This window comes from Malus sylvestris, chromosome 14, assembly GCF_916048215.2.
Source record: "Malus sylvestris chromosome 14, drMalSylv7.2, whole genome shotgun sequence".
NCBI classification, from domain to species: domain Eukaryota; kingdom Viridiplantae; phylum Streptophyta; class Magnoliopsida; order Rosales; family Rosaceae; genus Malus; species Malus sylvestris.
The window spans coordinates 13,374,262-13,394,558 of NC_062273.1; the positions used below are offsets into that span (position 1 = coordinate 13,374,262).

The following is a 20,297-nucleotide window of genomic DNA, read 5'->3' on the forward strand; positions in this document are numbered from 1 at the left end:
GCATGCTTAAATAAGCTTTGGTGGCAATTGTTTTCCTTTTCCTAGAAGACTTTACTTCTAAGACAAATTGGAAGATCTACATCAAATTGGGAAATAAATCTATACTCAAGAAAGACAAGATTGCCTTTATTGAACGGGTAGGGCACACAAATATTCCCACGCGCTGCTCAAAGCTTTGGAAGTTCAAGCAGTGGATTACTAATGCTCAAAGCTCCCCTGATCGTGGCATGATAAAGATAAGGCTCATTACTAAATCCTATTTTTAATATATTCCCAATTGAAGAACAACTCAATCAAGGAATCCCTATCACAATCACTTATGGCGCGTTTACTAATCCGTAATCAAATTGAGAGGAATCGGATTGAGGAGGAATTTGATTGAGGAGGAATTGAAATGAGGTGGAATCAGAATCAGATTCTTGTTGAAATTGTTTACTAAAACTGTCTGGAATCGGAATACAATTCCATAAAGCTGTTTACTAATTCAGCATAATCGGAATATAAACCAGTATGATTACTAAAATGCCCTTGTCCCAAATCAAATATTTTATATACTTTTTTTTAATAAAATTTGATATAGTATATAATAGTAACAAACTGATTCTGCATTGAGTAACAAACTGATTCTCCATGAAGTAACAAACTGATTCTGCATGAAGTAACAAATTGATTCTGCATTGAGTAACAAACTGATTCTGCATGAAGTAACAAACTGATTCTGCATTGAGTAACAAAATGATTCTGCATGTATTTACAGAGTTACTTTAGATCGATTGAATTTACTCTAGGTCGACTGAATTAATCAACTAACCGTTCCAGAACGTTAGATATGGTAGCGTGAAAATGGAAATAATACTCTAGGGTTAAAAGGATAATCTTGGAAATAATGAAAGTAGGTGAGGGCATAAAGGGAAAAAAGTTAGCATTCTGATTCCCCAAGCTATCCAGAATCCAAATACCTCCTTTATCTTAGGAATCCAAATCAGCCAAATATTGGAATTGGATTCCAAAATTTGTGTGGGACCCACTAAATTTTGATTCCTCCAGATTTAGTAAACACCGGAGTATACCGTAATCGGAATTCAATTCCGTTTCTTGATTCCGATTACCCTTACGTAAACGCGCCATTAGGGAAACTTCCTATAATTTGGATTTGTTTGAGAATGGCAGATGGGAGGCCTACCCTTCCTTAGTGAAAGCTAAACGGTTAAGGGGGTCTTTCCAGGACTGTCGCTGGTCTTAGATTCCAAGATCAACCAACATGGTGGCGGACTCGTTGGCATCACAGCGATGTGCGGAGATGTGCGATGTTTCCTGGGTCGATAGACCCCCATCTTCGTTAGTTTTTGTGCTTCAAAATGACAGTTTACCCTGTCTTCCGTAATGTAATAGGGGCAGTGGAGGGGGTGATGCGATAGCTTGGCTATGGCGTCTTCCTTGTAACTCCCTCTGCTGTCCGTTGTTTTTCTTTTGCTTTGCTGTCTGCTTGCCTTGTTGTAGGCTCTCCATGTTATGTTTGGCTTCTTTACCCGGGTAATGAATTCCCCAGTTTCCAATATATATATATATATATATATATGTATATGTTGGGATTTACGCGCGCTTTGGCGCGTCTAGGATAAAAACGAAAGTGCACGACGCGATAAAAAGTCAAAGTAGCAAAACAAAAACAAAGGGGAAAGCCTCAGGAAAAAAACGGTCGCGAAAGATCGTCGTCGTTGACGATAAGCCAAAGAAATCGAAGAAAAAGCTCTCGATTGCAGGGTCGCTGAGCTCCGACGAATTCCATGGACAAGCCAGGCAAACATCAGGTATTCCAATTTAATTATTCAACCCCAAATTCAATTTCTGTTTTTCCAATCAATCGAAAATTGCGATTACATTTCTCAGAAATTTGAAATTTGATTCGAAATGGCGACCGGATTGCTCAGGTTTCGTTGAGAGGAGCGAGCGCCAAGGAGATTACCAGAGACGCGCTGCTCGAGAAGGTCTCTCAGGAACGAGAGCTCCGTCAGTACGCCCGACGGGCCACGGCTGCTGCTCTCTTCATTCAGGTGTGTTTTTTTTTTTGTTCTGTTTTTTTAGTTTCTTTTCTGTTTTTTTAGGTCTCTCAGGAACCTAAACCCTCTTTGGGTGTTGATTTTCGGCCTAAAGTAAGCGAATTTTATGCGAGCAAGAAGCAAAATGCAAAAAAAATGATAAAAAGGAGGAGAGTTTAGATTCTCTAGTGAGGGATATAAAAGGCTGTTTGTTGTTTATGTTTAATTTGTGTTTTCAGAGAGTGTGGAGGCGCTGCAGGGCAGCGAAGATTGCTGCGTTGGAGTTTCGAGAAGAGTGGGAGAAAGTAGTGGACCGGTATACTAAGTTAGCCTTCTCTGCAACATGGATTTCCAGCAATGTAGTGAGGCCTTTTCTTTTATTTGTTACTTGTTTATCTACTCGGCATAGGAGCATTCAAACCGCAGAAATGTGCTCTATGAAGACTTGCTTTCAGATTCTACTGGAAAGTGTGAATTCTACTGGTATGCTTCTTTTTGACAATTGAAAAGTTTTCTTGGTGTGTTTTAGCTGTTAGGTTGATTTCATTTTCCGTATCTAGATTCAAAGAAGAACTATTGTTCCCTGGCAATTGGCACTCTTGAAGAAAGAAGAGTCTGGAGTTATCAGTCAAGGAAACTGCTTTCTCTCTGCATGTTTGTTCTTTCTGAGTGTGACACGTCCTGTGCACGGGGTCAAGATTTTGTTGCTCTCACCTCCCTAGCAATGCGTTTTGTTGTTGTCTTAACTGATCTCAAAGGATGGAAGAGCGTTGCTGAGCTTGACTGGCTAAGTGCAGATGCAGCAGTGAAGGATTTAGTTCGGTTTATGGGTGGTGGTGAAAGTGGTCTCTACTTAGCCATTAGAAGATACATTAGCACGTTGGATCCTCCGGGATCTTCACAGATAAGCAGTAATATACAAAGAGATGATAGTCTTCTGATTACTGCAAGTACAATAACTTTAGCTCTCAGGCCATTTCATCTAGCTAAGTTTGATTCAGATGGCCCTGGCATATTGGATGTCCATTATGTTGCTGAGAAGTACTGCATGTTTCTACTTACAATTCCTTGTATTACTCAACGCCTTCCAGCTGTGCTTATATCTGCTATGAGGCACAAGTCCATTCTCTCACCTTGTTTCCAGACATTATTGGTAAGGCTTATTAAATTTGAACCTAATAAGTGTAAATTCTTTTCAGTGAGATACTCCCTTTAATGTACACTCATTAGAATATATGCCTAAGTAGATTTATCAGTAGTTATGATCATGCTTCTGCGTGTTGAATCTTATATGATCTATGTATAACTTATGAGCAACTGCTGCATAATTCCAACCATAACCTGATATTTCAAATTGAAAGCTTATCTATCTCTATCTCTTTGCCATGTAAAGGGGATCTATTGCAATCAATACATTGACAAATTGTAGAAAAGGTCCCTCAACTTTAATCCAATTGGAGCAATGATCCCTCAACTAAAAATCCATGGCCACTGGTCCCTTAACTCATCAAAACGTGCAGTTATGGTCCTTTTCGTCAACTCCGTCAGAATTCCGTCAAAATGAGTTATTTTGGAAAGACCATTGCTACGATTGGGATAGAGTTGAGGGACCATCGCTTCAATTGGGTTAAAGTTGAGAGACCATTTCTCCAATTGGGTTAAAGTTGAGGGACCATTGCTACAATTTTTCTCATTTGGTTTTCCATATTTGCCCCTTGATTCAGCCTCACGTGCGTGACACGTGGCTCATTTTGACGATCTAACAGAGTTGATGAAAGGACCATAGCTGCACGTTTTTATGAGTTAAGGGACCAATGGTCACAGACTTTTAGTTGAGGGCCATTACTCCAATTGGGTTAAAGTTGAGGGGCCATTACAATTTCCTCCCTAATCTTATTAAGATTTTGGAGAGAGCATTTTTCTTCTTCTGAAAATAATACATGCTAGATCAACCAATTATTTTGGATTGGGAATTAATTTTATTAATGGCTCAATACTTTGTTGACACTTATAAGAGGTAAATGTAAACAGTAAACATATTGTGTATGGTACCTTGGAGTTACAAGTAGCAATGACTCAGAACATTTCTCCATTGGAGGCATTGTTTTTCATTTATTTTATTTTGAAGTTGTCGACTTGGGTAATTAATGAGCAGAACTATTAATCATGTATGATATTCGTGCTGTGTTTTGTTCATTCTACATAAATTGCATGCACCCATCTATCTGTCTGTCTATGTTATGTGAATTTTTAAAAAATTTCATCATCGTATTTGTCAGTATATAAGTGGTTTAAACCCAAGTTCTATTTTTTCCTTTCAAATATAACTTATATGCCCTGTAATTCAGACATGTGGGACCGATCAAACTTTTTCAGCTGATGGCAGATTTTGAAAGAGAAAATATTAAAAGAGATGTTAGATGTGGATCAGTCAAAGGTTCATTTTCTTCCCAAGGTGATTCCCCCAGTTGGTTGGGCTCTTGCAAACATTATATGCCTTGCAACAGGGACAGAGAATGATTCCATTGATCCTGGAGGGTTCAGTCAAGATTTGGATTTTGTATCATATGTCTCTGCTGTTAACACTCTTGCAGAAAACTTATTGTCTAGGCTTGAGAATGTTGACTGTGTCAAGGATAACCAGAATCTCCAAAGTGATGCTGGAACACATGAGAAGTCCAATACAGTTTTATGTGAGGGTGAGACGGGGTCCTTTGAGATGTACTTGGATATGTTTAGGCCTATTTCCCAGCAGTGGCATCTTACAGATCTTTTGGCAACAATGAACAAAGTTGGTGATATTCAAGGGTCTGAGATTCTGACACCAAAAAAATGGGAACATTTAGGGAAGTTGGAACTGCTAGATGTTGTGAATTTATATTCTTACATGCTCAGAATATTTTCATTCTTGAACCCCGCAGTTGGGTCGTTGCCTGTCCTTAACATGCTGTCATTTACTCCTGGGTTTCTTGAGAATCTATGGAGAGCCTTGGAAACTTACCTTTACCCTGGGGATCGTCACACCGGTCATTATCGTTATGATTGTATCAGTAAAAATTCTGGTGGTGTAGAAAAGGATAAGGGTTTTGAGAGAAAACAAAAACACACCAACAATGATGGATTTAATAAGTGGGTCAGTGTTCTTCATAAAATTACTGGCAAGTCACAAGCAAGCGTTGATTGTACAAATTTGAATGATAGTCAACCTAAGCCTAGATCTGTTCATGAGGATTCATCTGACGTTTGGGATATAGAACCTGTGAGGCATGGCCCTCAAGGTATCTCAAGAGACATGTCATGTATGCTTCATCTTTTCTGTGCAAGCTATTCACACCTGCTTTTGATTCTCGATGACATAGAGTTTTACGAGAAACAGGTAAACAGTTTTAGGTTTTTTACTTCTTATTTTCTATTTCCTATTGATTTTTTTGGATTTTTCAGTTCTGATCATATGAGCATTTTAATAGGTGCCATTCACACTGGAGCAACAACGGAAAATTGCGTCTGTTATCAATACATTAGTTTATAATGGATTTTCTCAAACTATTGGACAGCAGGGTAGACCCCTTATGGAATCTGCAATCAGATGCTTGCATTTAATGTATGAAAGGGATTGCAGGCACCAGTTCTGCCCTCCTATTTTGTGGCTTGCACCTGCTAGAAAGAACCGCCCTCCAAGTGCTGTAGCCGCCAGAACTCATGAAGTTTTTTCAGCAAATGTAGGGTCAGATGATGCTCAGGTTGTCCCAAGTATAGGCTCTCTTATAACTACAACTCCACATGTATTTCCATTTGAAGAAAGGTACGGAAATAGTTGACAAACTGAAAAATCAATGATTGCATAGTTCAAAGTTGTTTCTTCTGTATTGTTTGGCTGCCTTTGTGTACTTTCATAACTTCGGAGAAATCTTGTTTTTGTTGGTTGTTGAAACCCCATTTTGTGGCCTTTGAAGGACCTGTTATTGGCTTTTTCCACTGGTAGTTGTCATATGCCTTGGGGTTGAGGTGTGTTGACCTGAATGTTTGGTTTCTATATGTTTGCAAGTGATAGTGCAGAATTTGTCCAATGCAATATGCGTATGTGGCTACTCTGGCTTGTGAGGTTGAGTGAGCACTGGTTGGTGGGTGGGTTGGTAGGGCTTGTTCAACACCTATTCTTCATTGTTCATATAATTCTTCACTAAGTTTGAGGATATCGAATTATGTTCCTCACTACCTACTTTTTTTTAGTTTTACCTTTGACATTATTTTAACTTTGGTTTTGAAAATCTTAAAAGGCCTCTGCTCTAAATTATTCTATGTTTATTATCCCGGCAGAGTTGAGATGTTTAGAGAGTTTATCAAGATGGACAAAGCCTCTAGAAAAATGGCTGGTGAAGTTGCTGGACCTGGTTCACGATCAGTTGAAATAGTAGTTCGCCGGGGTCATATTGTTGAAGATGGATTTCGGCAATTAAATTCCCTGGGTTCAAGGTTAAAATCATCAATCCATGTTTCATTTGTCAGTGAATGTGGCCTTCCGGAGGCTGGCCTGGACTATGGTGGATTATCCAAAGAGTTTTTGACTGATATATCAAAAGCAGCCTTTTCTCCCGAGTAAGTTTCAGAGTTTGTAAAGATAAAAAGCAATTACAAATTTGGCTTTCTGACATAGTAGCATATTTTTAAGTCAGTTTTCTAACCTCATCTTTCCAAATTGCAGTTATGGGCTATTCTCCCAAACCTCAACATCAGACGGACTTCTAATCCCTAACATGTCTGCAAGGTTCCTAGAGAATGGTATCCAGATGATTGAATTCCTTGGAAGAGTTGTTGGCAAAGCTCTTTATGAAGGAATTTTGCTAGACTACTCCTTTTCACATGTTTTTGTACAAAAGCTGTTAGGTCGGTATAGCTTTCTTGATGAATTGTCAACACTGGATCCAGAGCTTTACAAGAATCTCATATACGTGAAGGTGAACATTGTTTTTGTTGTTTGTCTTTGTTTCCTTTCTCATTTACTTTCTCAACCATCGGTCAATATTTTGATGATAATTTAACTAAATTGAATTCATGTAATACGTTTTGAGATAAAATAGTGAGATTCTTCAGGATTTATCGTAGACGATTTAAGAGATAAAACTTGGATGCGAAGGTAAGGAACTAATGTGCCTTGGCCTTTAAGGGGATATATGAAAATTATCCAACAGAAAAAGGCTACATGATGCCAGGACTACTAATTGTATACTTCAGAGGGTCCATATGGTTGCATTGCAACCCAAACTATTTGAAATAAGATGTTTTTGGTTGCTTTGTCTGAACTCTTTGAGATAAAAGCAATGGGTATCTGGTATCTGGAAGCCCCCATTCTGAATTAAGTTGTATTAAAATGCTTCGCCACGTATTTTATTTCTTGAAAGATTTTGATCTTTAGTTGTGTGGTTATTGCAGCACTATGATGGTGATGTGGAGGAACTCTCTCTTGATTTTACAGTAACTGAAGAATCATTGGGGAAACGGCGTATCATTGAGCTTAAGCCTGGTGGAAAGGATGTTACTGTGACAAACAAGAACAGAATGCAGTACATTCATGGAATTGCTGATTATAAGCTTAACCGACAGGTTTATATTTCATTCTGGTTCAACTAATGAATATATATCTTTTGAAGATTTTTGAAAGAATTATTATTACAATATTGGTGAGAAAAATTACCTCATTTTATGTTGAATTGCAGATTTTTCCTTTCTCAAATGCGTTCTATAGAGGGTTAGCTGATGTCATATCACCATCCTGGCTAAAACTATTTAATGCAGGTGAATTTAATCAGGTAAGTCCCTGAATGCATGGGTCTGCTTGTAATTCTAGTGAATGTTAATGTATGACCGCTTGGTGCATTTTTTTATGGACGAATTCATATAAGATATGCATCTCTCGTAACCTAATGTGCCAATTAGTCTTATGCTTAATATATTGATCATCTTAAACTTTTAAGATCAAGTAGTAGTCCCTTTTTTCTTTCATTCCAAAGTAGAAAAGTAAAAAACATAAATAAGCACTATCATTCTTTCTTGGTTGTACTTTGTTCTGTCTTTGGTTTAGGTAGCTGACTGATAAGGTGACAATTTGGAAAGAATATCAATATGAATGGCTTTAAAAAGAATAGCAGAATTGTTCCTTACTTGCACCGAAATTGCAGGGGAAAAAAGTTTTATTTGTTGATCAATTGGGAAAAGGGGGATTCGAACTTATGACCTCTTCCAACATTGGGAAGAGAAACCAATAACCAAGAGCTAGTTGGTAAGAAGAAAAATGTTGAAATCTAACAATAGGGACCAGGGGAATTAAAATATAAGAGTCGCTTTAACTAAAGGATCCTTGTATGGAGCTATTTTATCCTCAGATTTTCTGGGTGGGCGCAAAATTTTCTACTTTAATCTTTTCACCATCTAAATTTGTTCATAGTGACAGTAATTGTTCATTACGGTCCAGTATTTGGTCCTCAAAATTACATTTCCTTTTAAGGTTTCTGAGCTTTCATGCGCATGAGTCCAATTGGTGTCAAAGACTGATCTATAATTACTATATGCAGTTGCTTTCGGGTGGAAACCATGACATTGACGTTGATGATTTAAGGAAGAACACAAAGTATACTGGTGGTTACTCTGAGGGGAGCCGGACGATTAAAATCTTTTGGGAGGTATTGACTCATCTTTAGAGGTTGAATGAGCCTATATAAATTTGTAGAATTAGGTTTTCCTATTTGAAGAAAGTACACTTGTGGTTTCTCCAAAATGATTCTTGTAAAGTATACATTCCCTTTTTTTTTTCCTCACTGAATCACTATGGAGTTCCATATTTATGGCCTATTATCTGTTACACATTCAAGAGCCCATATGCTCATATAAACATATTATGCTCTCTTTCTCTTCCCAACATCTGAGTGCGCTGATTCATGTCTGACTATCAGAAGAGAAGCAATCTAACTTTCATCGTTATCTGATTTTTAAATGATGAGCAGTCCTACTATTTGTTTGTCATATTTTATTGTGGTATATGTATTGTATCTTATCTTATACGTGCCCATTTTTTCCTTGGGATGCTTACAATCCTTTTATGTTTTATTGAGTTTCTTCATACCATTATCACAGGTAATGGAAGGATTTGAACCTAAAGAACGTTGTATGCTTCTGAAATTTGTAACCAGTTGTTCTCGAGCTCCATTACTTGGATTCAAACACCTGCAGCCTACTTTCACAATTCATAAGGTATCTTAATTGATCATCTACACCTATGTATGAAGTATATACAATCAATTTATCAAACTAACTCAAAAGTTTGTTCTTATATAGGTTGCATGTGATATCCCTCTTTGGGCAACAATGAGAGGACAGGATGTTGAGCGGCTTCCATCAGCCTCGACTTGCTACAATACTCTGAAGGTACAATAAAGGGAGAAATACCCCCTATCCCCGTATAATTTATCAATAAACATTTCAAAAAACAGTTCAGATATGCGACCGGACTACCACTTATATCTGCAGGCCAATTACGCTCATTTCTTTTTGGCTACAAATAACGCTTGTTTTTTCATTCAATGTGATGCCTGCAGCTTCCAACTTACAAACGTCCAAGCATTTTGAGAGACAAACTTCTATATGCAATCAGTTCCAATGCAGGATTTGAACTTTCTTGAGGTTCCCCTTCAGGTAATACTTTTTTTGTCTTGCCTTACTGAACCCTTAATCCTATCTTGTATGTTGCGAAATTTAAACTAACCGAAATTAGTCCAACTTAGTTCCAAATTTTATGCTCGCAAGCGTACGAATCGTTCGATGGTATAGAAAGCAAGCCCTTAATATCGTCCCACAGAAATTAATCTAATTCTAAACAACTAACTTAAATCCAATTGCAACGTAGTGAAATTTAACAAAGATTGATAAATAATGATGGTTTTGAGAGTTGATACTAAAAGTAAAACAAAACAAATGAAAACAAGAACGTATGATCACAACAATGTTTTAAAAGGCTTGCCTCAGAGCGCGCCTAGGCACCTTGTGAGGCTGGGCTTGAGGGTTGCCGCCTCTGTTTTGAGGGAGTGGGCGGAAGGTGCCGCCGGAGCCGCCTAGGCGCGCCTCAGGGGATTTTTTTTATTTTTTTTAATTTTTTTTAATTTTTTATACTCCCAAACCCAAATTTTGGGTAGGGTTTTAACTGCCTCATACCTCTTCCTTGCACTATCATCCCTCTGCCTTTTTTTTTTTGTTTTTTTTTTTTATATAATGGATGTGTGTGCTGTCTGCGTACATTGTTATATGTGGGCTCATTGTGCTTTTCATACTCTATTTTATATATATATATATATATATAATATAATATATATATATATATAATATAATATATGTATATATATGTGTGTCTATGTATTTATAATACATGTGTGTGCTCAAGGTGATTATTGATTAATAATCTTCTTCTTTTTTTAATATAATATATGTGTACGCTCAATGTATATATTAAAAAATTTAGGTCCCGTGAGGCTTCGCCTCACGCCTAGGCTGTGCTATCCCTCTGACGCCTCGCCCATGCCTCATGCTTTTAATTCATTGGATCACAATACAAAAAGTGGCAGCCAAGAAAACAAGTTATAATTCAATCGAGTAAAACACTAGAGCGTCCGACTCACCATAACCAATCCTACTTATTTCTTGCAACGAATTACTAACAAGTACTCAATCTCATTGATAGTCAAATTTCCCTAATTCATGTAATATCTATGGCATCTAGACTATTATGTATATTCCACTATGCAACCATCCATGACATCTAGATTAGTTTAACATATGAAACTCATTACGATTAGTGGAAATTTATATAAAGACTACACAAATCCTAGAGTATGGCATCTACTACTAGGTAATTTATGGTATATATTTGCAAGAAGCTATCGCTCAAGTTGAAAACATGACATCTGTTCAACTTGCATCAAATTTACTAAGAAAAAGTCAAGATGGTAAGCACAGCAAACGATACTCAATGAAAATTGAAAACTTGAAAATAATTCAATTCAGAATTTGAGCATTCATAGTCATGGCTACATCGTAGCCCTAGCTAAAAGAAATTAGTTTCGAAACATAACTGGAAATATTATTGAATTCATAAAAAAAATTAAACGAAAAATAAGTTCAGAAAAAGCCTGAAAATCCCCCTTCTCTGCCGATGCCTTCTTCAATGATAACCCTCCTTTTTTTTTTTTGCTTCTTCGCTCCCTTATTCCTTTCCTTTTCCCCTTTTACGTTTCCGTAACCAACGAAAGATTAACCCCAATTGATTGCTGACAGTAAAAGAGAGGAAACGGTAGAAGTCTTCAATTATGTGCTGGCCACTCTTTGGTACATTAAGGCACCCAAATGAATTCTGCATCTGTTAACATTAAGTTCTGCTTTTGATCTCCTTGCTGCCGTTTCTCCTTTGTTTCAATAACTCTTTCATTGCCATCAATAAATCCATTTATGCAACAGCCAAGTCTCTCTCTTTGATGCCTTCACTCCAAAACCCATAATAAAAGAGAACACATACCACAAGAGAATCAAACAAAGTAGGAGCAAGAAAATATGGGAATAACATTCCTCTGCTTTCCTTTTCCGTTCTCCCCCAACTGTGCAACTGCAATTTCACCAACTCAATCGCTGCCTCTTTGATGTGATCTCCCATTTTTCTGATTTTGTAGCAGTCAATTCCCCGCTTTTCTTTGAGATAGTGAGTCGGTTCCTCCTGGAAAATGGTAAAAGTCGCAAGCCATTCAATCATCTTTTGAGACAGATCAAATTGAAGTTTGATGCCCTTTAGGTATTGAAGTGGCCACATGGAAGCAAAACAAAATGGTCCAAAGGATAGAAATATTGCCAGCTTTTACCATGTAGACCCTACATAAAAATTATGAGAATAAGATGACTTAGATAATGCCTACACATGAATCCAAAAGAACGAAAGCTCCAGCAACTTCCACTTTGACTAGAAATTAAACAAAAAATCTTAGGAATGTTGCCTTATTATTAATCTAGTCATAAAGGCACAAATCTCTGAAATTCCTTTCATTTTCGTCCAACTTATCATAAGAAAATGTAATCTTTGTAGCAAATAAATAGTAAATATGTGATCATCATTGTACTAACAGTATTGCTCACCAGTTACATACTAAAATTAGGTGAATTTTGATTGTCCTTGATTGTACGGATTTTGAAAGCCGTAAAACTATTACAGATAGGTCATACTGAACAATGGAAAAGAATAACCCATAGCCTCATATTCTTGTCCACATTAGTCATTCCGGACAGAAGATAGAAGTTATTAGAAAGGGAAGAAAAATACTTTAAATTATCTAATAAGATGGTAATTTCACGCACTGATTGCCTTAAAAGTTTTCATTTTTCCTTTTCATGTATAAAAATGATTTGGCAAATCACTGAGAAAGCATCAGTTACATAGCTTCAGGTTCATGCATGGGATTTACTTTCACTAACTTAGAGCCCATTTACAGATCCGGGTCATGACCTTATTAGCACTAAGGATCAAAACACCTGAAATTTCGCAGAGGACATCATCTGTCACTCTTACATGAAAAGCAAAGGACGAAGTACTAAAATATTATCATATAACATATCTAAAAGATAAAGAGAGTGCAGTAGTATTAGATTATGCCGCTTTGGAAATAGATTCAAGATATGAGGTCACAACCCTGTTGAAGTAGATCTCTAGCTAAGACCCGTTGGCGGCTTCAGAGGGATGGAATCCATCCCAAAACACATAACCAGTTGCATTGGTACATGTTCCTACGGACCTAGAGTTGCAAAGCACAGAGGTCTTTAATATACCTGTTCCACAACAAGCTCTTCTCGACTCAAAGAACCCTGTCGCATGAATACATCACAGAAGTATTAGAAATTCACTACTCTTAGCATCAAACAGATTTTTTACTGTATTCATGTAGCAGTCTTGTTTTGTGAATGCTGAATGATGTATGTTAAGTTAAAGAGGGAATGGATTTGTGATAGAGGAAATATATTTTACAAGACTTCAAAGAGGAGGCTGAGATTTTTCCCTTCGTTGTTAATACATTTGCTATCTAGAACTACCTTTGTTCTTAAGCAACAATTTAGGTGGGAGGGGAGAGGACTTTGTCTTCAGTAAAATGTCAAAAATTAAACATTGATTAACATACTTAAATTTTTCTTGACAATGAAATTTTGTAACTAGTATAGTTTTTATTTTATTGATTGGTTGTCGAAAAAAAAAAACGAGAATTCTTTTATGTAACTAATATGGTTTTTATTTTATTGAACGGTTAACTATTCAACAGTGAGGTTCCTTACCATTATCACCAGGATTCGCAATTATATCCAGAAGAGGCTGGAAGATATTGAAGACCACAAGCTTGAGGCATGGAAGCCTGTTCTTCAAATCTTGAGATGTGTTGTTTAGCTTATTGTTGAAAAAAATGGCATCTTGGTTTAACCTTGGGATGCACTCGTTAGTTCAGGAGCCAAACAGGGTGATTGCTGCTGGCCAACACCCGGTTGGTGGTAAGTTTGTGACTCCAACATTTCGTGCCTCGAGTGCATACAAATTCTGTCAGTGTGCTGCATATGTCATGAGTGTATTTGAAGAAACAGAGACTGATGTACAATTTGCTATATGAAACATAATTGGATTCGGTTCTGATGCAAATCTAAATCTATACGATCACTATGCACTTAAATCAGTTCTGTTTCACGTACATTTAGATGTGGTCAGCAAACATCATTGAGTAATGTGATTATTTCTTTTTTTGGGGATCATGGACAAAACGAGTAGCTAGATAGATATAGCAAAGATCTGACCAGGTTTGATACTGACTGTTATGTGAAAATAGTATTGATGTTTTATTTAGAAAAAGCACTTCTATGGGAAGTTGCAGAAGTCTAGAAAAAGCACTTCTCCTTCGAATAAAGAAGAGAGTAAATAGTATGAATAATCTGAGTGTGGAGTGACCTGAATGAAAGTGGAATATGATCTAATGAGAAAGTTTGAGAGTTGGAAGAACATACATATATACCGGGGTGTATATATCCCCCCCCTTCTTTCTATCTCGCCCTCTCCTTCCTTCTCGTGTGATCACATGAAGAGAGAGAGGAAGAAGAGGTATACACCTCATTTAATAGAAGTTGCTCTCGAGTTTGAAAAACGGTACAAAGCTGCCATTTTCTGGTAAGGAAATATGTTTAGAGGTTATGCAATTTGTCCTATTTGTTAGCTTGTTGCAGCGAAAGAGCTATGGCTTGGTCCAATTTGTGGGTTTGTTTCGAGGAGGGACAAATGATTTGGTTGAAGCATAAAAAAAACTTAAGAAATCTTAAGGAAAAAGATTATCGAGAGAATATAATTTCGGTTGTTATTTTTAAAGGATTTTACCCTCTCAAAATTATCAAGAGATTTTTTAATGCTCAAAACACAAATTGTTATTTGTCATAACATAAGTGGATACACGCTAAAAATATATTGTACAATGAAGTAAAATAGTACAATGAAGTGATATAATTTGCAATGTTTCTTTATTGAAAAGCAGCTCATGGACTAAATGGACCTTGTCATGGAATGGCATTGCAATATCAAATAACAATGATCATATATTTTTATTTTAATCTCAACCAACCTTTTTTCTTTTCCAGTGTCTTCGCTAGTTGCAGCCTGTAACCTACAAACGCCCAATAACTTTGAGAGAAAATGTCTGTAGGGAATCCCCTTCAGACGTGGATTTTAAACTTTCATATTTGAAGGGGTTCCATACAGACATTAGTCGTTCATGGTATTCGGGTTAAACCAAGGTACTCTAATTCTCTAAAAGTATGTGATTTCCACCTGTTGTTTTACTTATAATTAATAATTGTTTTTCCTTCTCATTTCTTAAATATTTGTATAGAATATTTGGTTATTGAGATCTAAAGCAGCTTTTAGAAGGATTCCATTTGAATCATAGATAATCAGCCATTCAGTTCAATTTACTAGTTACTGATTTCAGTTCAAGGAGGAATTGGCTTTATTTGAGACATCTTTTTTGTGAATTTAAGATCAACTATTGTGTGTTCATGCCACTGTTCTAAAAATCTCCGTCTAGGTCCCACCTACATACTAGGCAAGCCACGGCCCCTATTAGTCTTTAGGCGTTTGAAAATTAAGAAAATGCGCCTAGACTCGCTTAGGTGTCCATCTAGCACGCATAGGCGCCCGTCTAGCCCCCTTAAACCCGCCTAGGTCTCAACTTTCATTTAGACAGGAAGTTAATAACTTTCATATTGTATTTTAATTTTTCAATAAAATGTAAGAGACTTGTTGAATCCTTGGACAAACACTCATTATATGTTTATTCCTCATGTTTTCAATATGTTCTAATACTTCATAATTTATGTCATTTTATTTTAAAATTTATATATCTCAATATAATTATGTGTGTTTTTTTAAGTATAAATAGACACTTATTTATACAATATATAATAAATTACTTATATTCGCCTAGTCTGCCTAAACCCCACCTAGTTATCTAGGCATTAGGTCCCAACCTGCCATCCGACTAGCACTAACTTCTTTTAGAACCTTGGTTCATGCACTTGAGCAAGATCTCCTTGCACTGTGATGCTTCTCTGCATAATCTGAAACAGAATGTCTTCCAAAACACTTGACTTGGTCATGCGTTTCTTTTTCATCCAGTCTTCCTCTTCCTTTCTCATTCCTTTCCACTCATCTTTTAAGCCTGCAAAATAACTTTCGTCTTTTCGAACGCTCCTGATTACTCCTCACATTTCCAAAGCAAGGCTTATTGTGCTCCACAACCATGCTAGTCAATTCATGCTCCATCCCACAATTTCCAGCTTCTGAGCTTCCTTCAAAATCTGTTTCCAGATTATTATCCTGCTCTTGAGCCTGTTATTCTTCTCGTGCTTGATTTCTCATCAACTCGTGCCTTAAGCATGTATTGATCCCTCAAGTAAATCAGTTTGTTAATTTCAGATGCACGATCCTTTTTCAGATTCTCTAACTCCTTTTCGAGGCCTGTAGTGTGTAGTCCTCGATTTGGATCCCTTTTTCAATCTGCATACAATATGGTTAGACTATCATTGTGATCTCTAATGCATTTTTTTTCTAATACAGTGACTTCTATTACTTAATAGAAGAGTGATTTCACCTTGGAGACTGAAGAAGCCGATTTTTCTGCCAACCCAAGCTTTGCCAAGAGCCCCTTTTTCTCATCCTGCAGTTGCTCCAAAAGCGCTCTCAACTCCCCAGTTTCTTGATAACCCTTGTCTTTGTTTCTAGTGCGCCATGGATTCCCAAAAGTTCTGCTTCCCTAGCATCAAGCTTCAAGTCTTGTTCGTGTATTAGGCAAGATTGCCGTTTTACTTTCCTCAAAAGTTTCTTTACCTTCCTCAAAAGTTTCTTTACCTTCCTCCGAAGCAATCCATTTTCTGATTTGCAATACTCCATTTGCTCCAAGTTCTCAAACATCCTCCAACGAATTTCTCAAGCCCTTGGTTCTCACTTCTCAACCTCCATGGATGAAGCTTCAGTTGAATATCAGAGTGCGCAACGAACAAGACTAGCAAGAATAATAAGAATATTATTAATAGAGAAGAATGCCGGAACGGCTACAAAACCCTAAGGGTGTGTTTGTTTGGACTCACTATCTTTCACTGGACTAGACTGGACTAAGCTTTAGTCCAGTTTTGTGTTTGTTCCCTACCCGGACTAAGTTTAGTGGGATTAGCAGGGACTCGCCTCGACTGAGTCCCTCGCTAACAGGTCTTAGTGAGACCCTCCGATTCAGAGAGGACTGCCAAGCCGCCCTCTAATCCCGTCATCTCCCTTCTCCTTCGCACCTTCGCACCTTCGCACATCAACCGCTCATTTGCACCTTCGCACCTTCGCACATCAATCGTTGCAACTGCATCTTGCTCCTCGTCCAGTCGCACCTTCGCCCTTTCCCTTCTCCTTCCTTGTCTCACCACCTGGTAGCCGTCCGACATATAAACAATCGATGACGGACCTGTATCTCTGGCGATGGTCTTCGTTTGGTGCTTTCTGCTGCGTCGTGAAATCGGAGTCCCAACAACAGAAGGAAAAGAAGACGAACAAGTCTGCGTTGGATTTGGGGGCCCTAGCTTTCTGATTTCTAAATTCGTTTGGATTTTCTGGTCTTTCATGTCGATCTCTGTTGAATTGTAGTTGGGTAGAGATGCTTGACAGACTCAGAGGTGTTTGAACTTTCTTAATTTTCATTTGCTGGGTTGGATTGCTTTCTTAGTTTGTGTAATTGGGGTTGGGTTTTTAAGATGGTGCAAGAATCTTTCAGTGGAAATTATTATCCCCGTGTTTTTTGTTGTTGTTCATGGTTTGCTCAATCGATTGGGTATTTTGTGTTTAGAGATTTTGGATTAAGCAAATTGGTTGAACTTGTCAGTCTTGCTTATATTTGATTGCATTTAGTATCGCCTGCATCTCATGAATCACTGAATTTTGCAGGGACATTGTTCTGTAGCTCTATGAGAGGTACAATTGCTTGTGTATGATTCTTAGAATTGATGCTCTGTATGTATTTTTAGAATCTTAGAATTGATTTAAATTCCAATGATGTAGGTAGTTGTGAAGTGGGTTAATTTAATGGTTGAATTGGTGGCGGTGGTGGGTGCGGTATTATGTTTACCATTTCGTTATTTGAACTTGGTTTTTGATGGATATGAGGATAACTATTACGACCTGTCTTACTTGCATCTAGATGCAATGGGGTGAATTAGTGATCGACTATCTGATCTTTTAGAGCAATAAAAGTCTGGGTTTTTACCATATGATTTATTTTGTTTACCATTTCAATAATTTATTTTGTTTGCTTAGGATTATTAACTTTTCAATTGTATCTTTTTGGAAGTAAGTCTACAATCTATGATGCAAATATTTAACGTTAATGATATTCTGTGATTAGTAAGTTAAAATCACCATCTTTCGACTGAGATTGCAGTTTGAACGATTAGTTCATTCTCATTTGTGATTTCTTGCTCCTGTTGTGTCTAATATGTGGTCGTCTGTGTGAATATGTATTGCTGTTGTATCTTTTTGGAGTTGTTTGCCCATGGTATCTGATGTCCAGATTTATTATCTGTGGCTGGACATTTCGTTTAACAGGGCGTACATAGAAGTTTACAGGTCTTTGCGACACAGTTAGCTTTTATTCTCAACAGCTTTCTGTTTCATTAACCTGCAAACATTTACTTTGTGCTACATTGTTTATTAGTCAGTTATTTTTATTGCCGTGGTTGCATTAGTATAACTTTAGTGTTCATAAATGACACTCAAAATATTATCTACCAAATTATTGTTCATTGCTCATGTGAGTTGCCATTTGTATCTAGAAGTCTACATGAGCATCTCTTTATGGTTCCCTTTGTATTGCACACTGACTGCCCATAAAAGTTTGATCTTCCAGCTCCATTTGTATTGCACACTGAGGGACCAGAGACAATTGTTGCATTCTATTTATGATGATGTAATCTGTGCATTTGGAACGATGTAATCTATGCATTTGAAAGGCTTGGCTACATGTATAGGTGTGACAAATACAACATTAAACCAGACCTTGTATCTGTGGGAAAGGCTCTTCTTCTGAATATATGCCAATCAGCATTCTTGTGAGCCCAGAAGTTTCAGATGTCATACACTCTCAGAGCAGCAAGCTTGGTTCTTTTTCTCATGGGTTTACATATTCTGGACACCCCATAGCCTGTGCAGTTGCAATTGAAGCACACAAGATCTACATAAGTAGTTGAAGGGCACTGAAGAATATGCGAAGGAACTCAAGTTTAAGCACAAGTAGTTGCAACTTGTAAATGTATTGATGGCTGATGGTGAAAAAAAATATGTAGACTTTCATGTAAAGCAAAATCCTTTCCCCATTTTGTTTATGAGATGAATAATATTTTCAATAAAGCATCTTTTATCTCTTAAAAAAAAATTAGACAAGAAAGTGGAAGTTTTCATAATTAAATATAAAAAAAAATAAAAAATAAAAATTTAGTCATGGCTAGTCCGGCCATGCACCAAACACTTCACAATTCTAGTACTGCTTAGTCCAGGCCAAGCTAATCCAGCTTAGTCCCTGAAGCTAGTCCAGTCCGAGTTAGTCCAGTGCAACAAACGCACCCTAAATGACTACATTGTGACTAGCTTGATATACTACGAGCTACAAAACATCATATATATAGAAAACTAACCTAACCCTAATAAGCAAGAAAATGAAACCTTTAACTAACAGGCTAAGCCCAAATTCAAACAATAAAATAATCTTAAACTCCAACAGCTTCTCTCTCCAAGAACTCAACACGAGCCACTAACAATAGCAACATATTTGAAACCTCCATAAGAACAGATTCTTGCTCTTTCAAGTCACAGTAGCGTATAAACTGCAACTCTAACTCAGATTCTCTTTTCTGAAGCTCATCAAGTCGGATTCTCAGGCGCGAAATCTCTTCTTCCAATTTTCGTTTATTATCTTGGATCTCTAAGCATTCCGTTGAATGCATACAAGTAGAGCTGAAACTATGTAAACCATCCTCGTATCTAAACTTGGGAGAATTGGTCTCTAGGGAACACACCTGATCATCAGTTTCTAATGAAGACCCTTTCGGATTAACACTTGGATTAGCCACAATCTTGGCACAGATGAAACCAGCCACTGACAAAGCTAAAGGAATCCCAGCTTTAAGAAGCACTGGCTTTATGATGATATCTGCCTTCGACGTTGAGCTCTCCATCTTACAAAACCAATTTGATGTTTGTGATAGGCTGTTGGATGATCTATTCCGATCCCGATATGAAATTACAACGAAAACTTGATTAGTTTCTTGAATGTTAAGGCGTTGCTTCTTGTGTTTTGGTTTAGCTTTCCGTAAAGAGAGGTGGATGGGGGTGTTCGCGTCAGGAATTTCCGTCGGGGATGTTTCCTGGTCGACGAGCACACAGCTCCCCGGGAGGTTGGCGCCGGTTGAGGGCTGCTGTCGGGCTTCTGCTTCACTGTCGGGCTTTATCGGGCAAGTCTTGTTGGGCAAGACTCTTCGGGCAAGGCTCGTTGGCCAAGGCTTGTCGGGTAAGGCTGATCGTCTTGCAGGTGAATCTTTGTAGTTTATCAAGGGTCTGAAAGCTTTAGAGAGAGAGAGAGATTACAAAAGATGAATCGATACTACAACAAGTTTGAACAAGGT

At 37.5% G+C, this 20,297-nt stretch overlaps 1 protein-coding gene, 1 non-coding gene and 2 pseudogenes across 2 annotated transcripts; 2 read left to right on the forward strand and 2 right to left on the reverse strand.

Moving 5' to 3' along the window:
* Nucleotides 1–1,645: 1,645 nt before the first annotated feature.
* On the forward strand, nucleotides 1,646–13,777 carry LOC126599810 (E3 ubiquitin-protein ligase UPL7-like). Its single transcript, XM_050266260.1, has 15 exons — nucleotides 1,646–1,811; nucleotides 1,932–2,054; nucleotides 2,279–2,522; nucleotides 2,600–3,192; nucleotides 4,426–5,415; nucleotides 5,507–5,841; nucleotides 6,357–6,635; nucleotides 6,742–6,994; nucleotides 7,470–7,640; nucleotides 7,754–7,846; nucleotides 8,609–8,716; nucleotides 9,168–9,284; nucleotides 9,369–9,458; nucleotides 9,629–9,725; nucleotides 13,376–13,777. The coding sequence occupies exons 1-14, from the start codon at nucleotides 1,788–1,790 to the stop codon at nucleotides 9,710–9,712; spliced, it is 3,504 nt and encodes a 1,167-aa protein (XP_050122217.1). The 5' UTR covers nucleotides 1,646–1,787; the 3' UTR covers nucleotides 9,713–9,725; nucleotides 13,376–13,777.
* On the reverse strand, nucleotides 12,426–14,848 carry LOC126599034 (GDSL esterase/lipase At5g03820-like; annotated as a pseudogene).
* Nucleotides 14,849–15,509: 661 nt separating this feature from the next.
* On the reverse strand, nucleotides 15,510–20,000 carry LOC126600286 (protein CHUP1, chloroplastic-like; annotated as a pseudogene).
* Nucleotides 17,978–18,060, forward strand: LOC126601037 (small nucleolar RNA Z196/R39/R59 family). Its single transcript, XR_007615671.1, has one exon. It is a non-coding gene; the product is annotated as a small nucleolar RNA Z196/R39/R59 family (small nucleolar RNA).
* Nucleotides 20,001–20,297: the final 297 nt, after the last annotated feature.

Bases quoted from the DNA above. Each gene is read 5' to 3' on its own strand.
- LOC126599810 (XM_050266260.1), top strand. From the start codon at position 1,788: ATGGACAAGCCAGGCAAACATCAG. The intron at 5,842-6,356 runs GTACGGAAATAG...TTATCCCGGCAG, and splicing joins GTATTTCCATTTGAAGAAAG to AGTTGAGATGTTTAGAGAGT. The intron at 7,641-7,753 runs GTTTATATTTCA...GTTGAATTGCAG, and splicing joins ATTATAAGCTTAACCGACAG to ATTTTTCCTTTCTCAAATGC.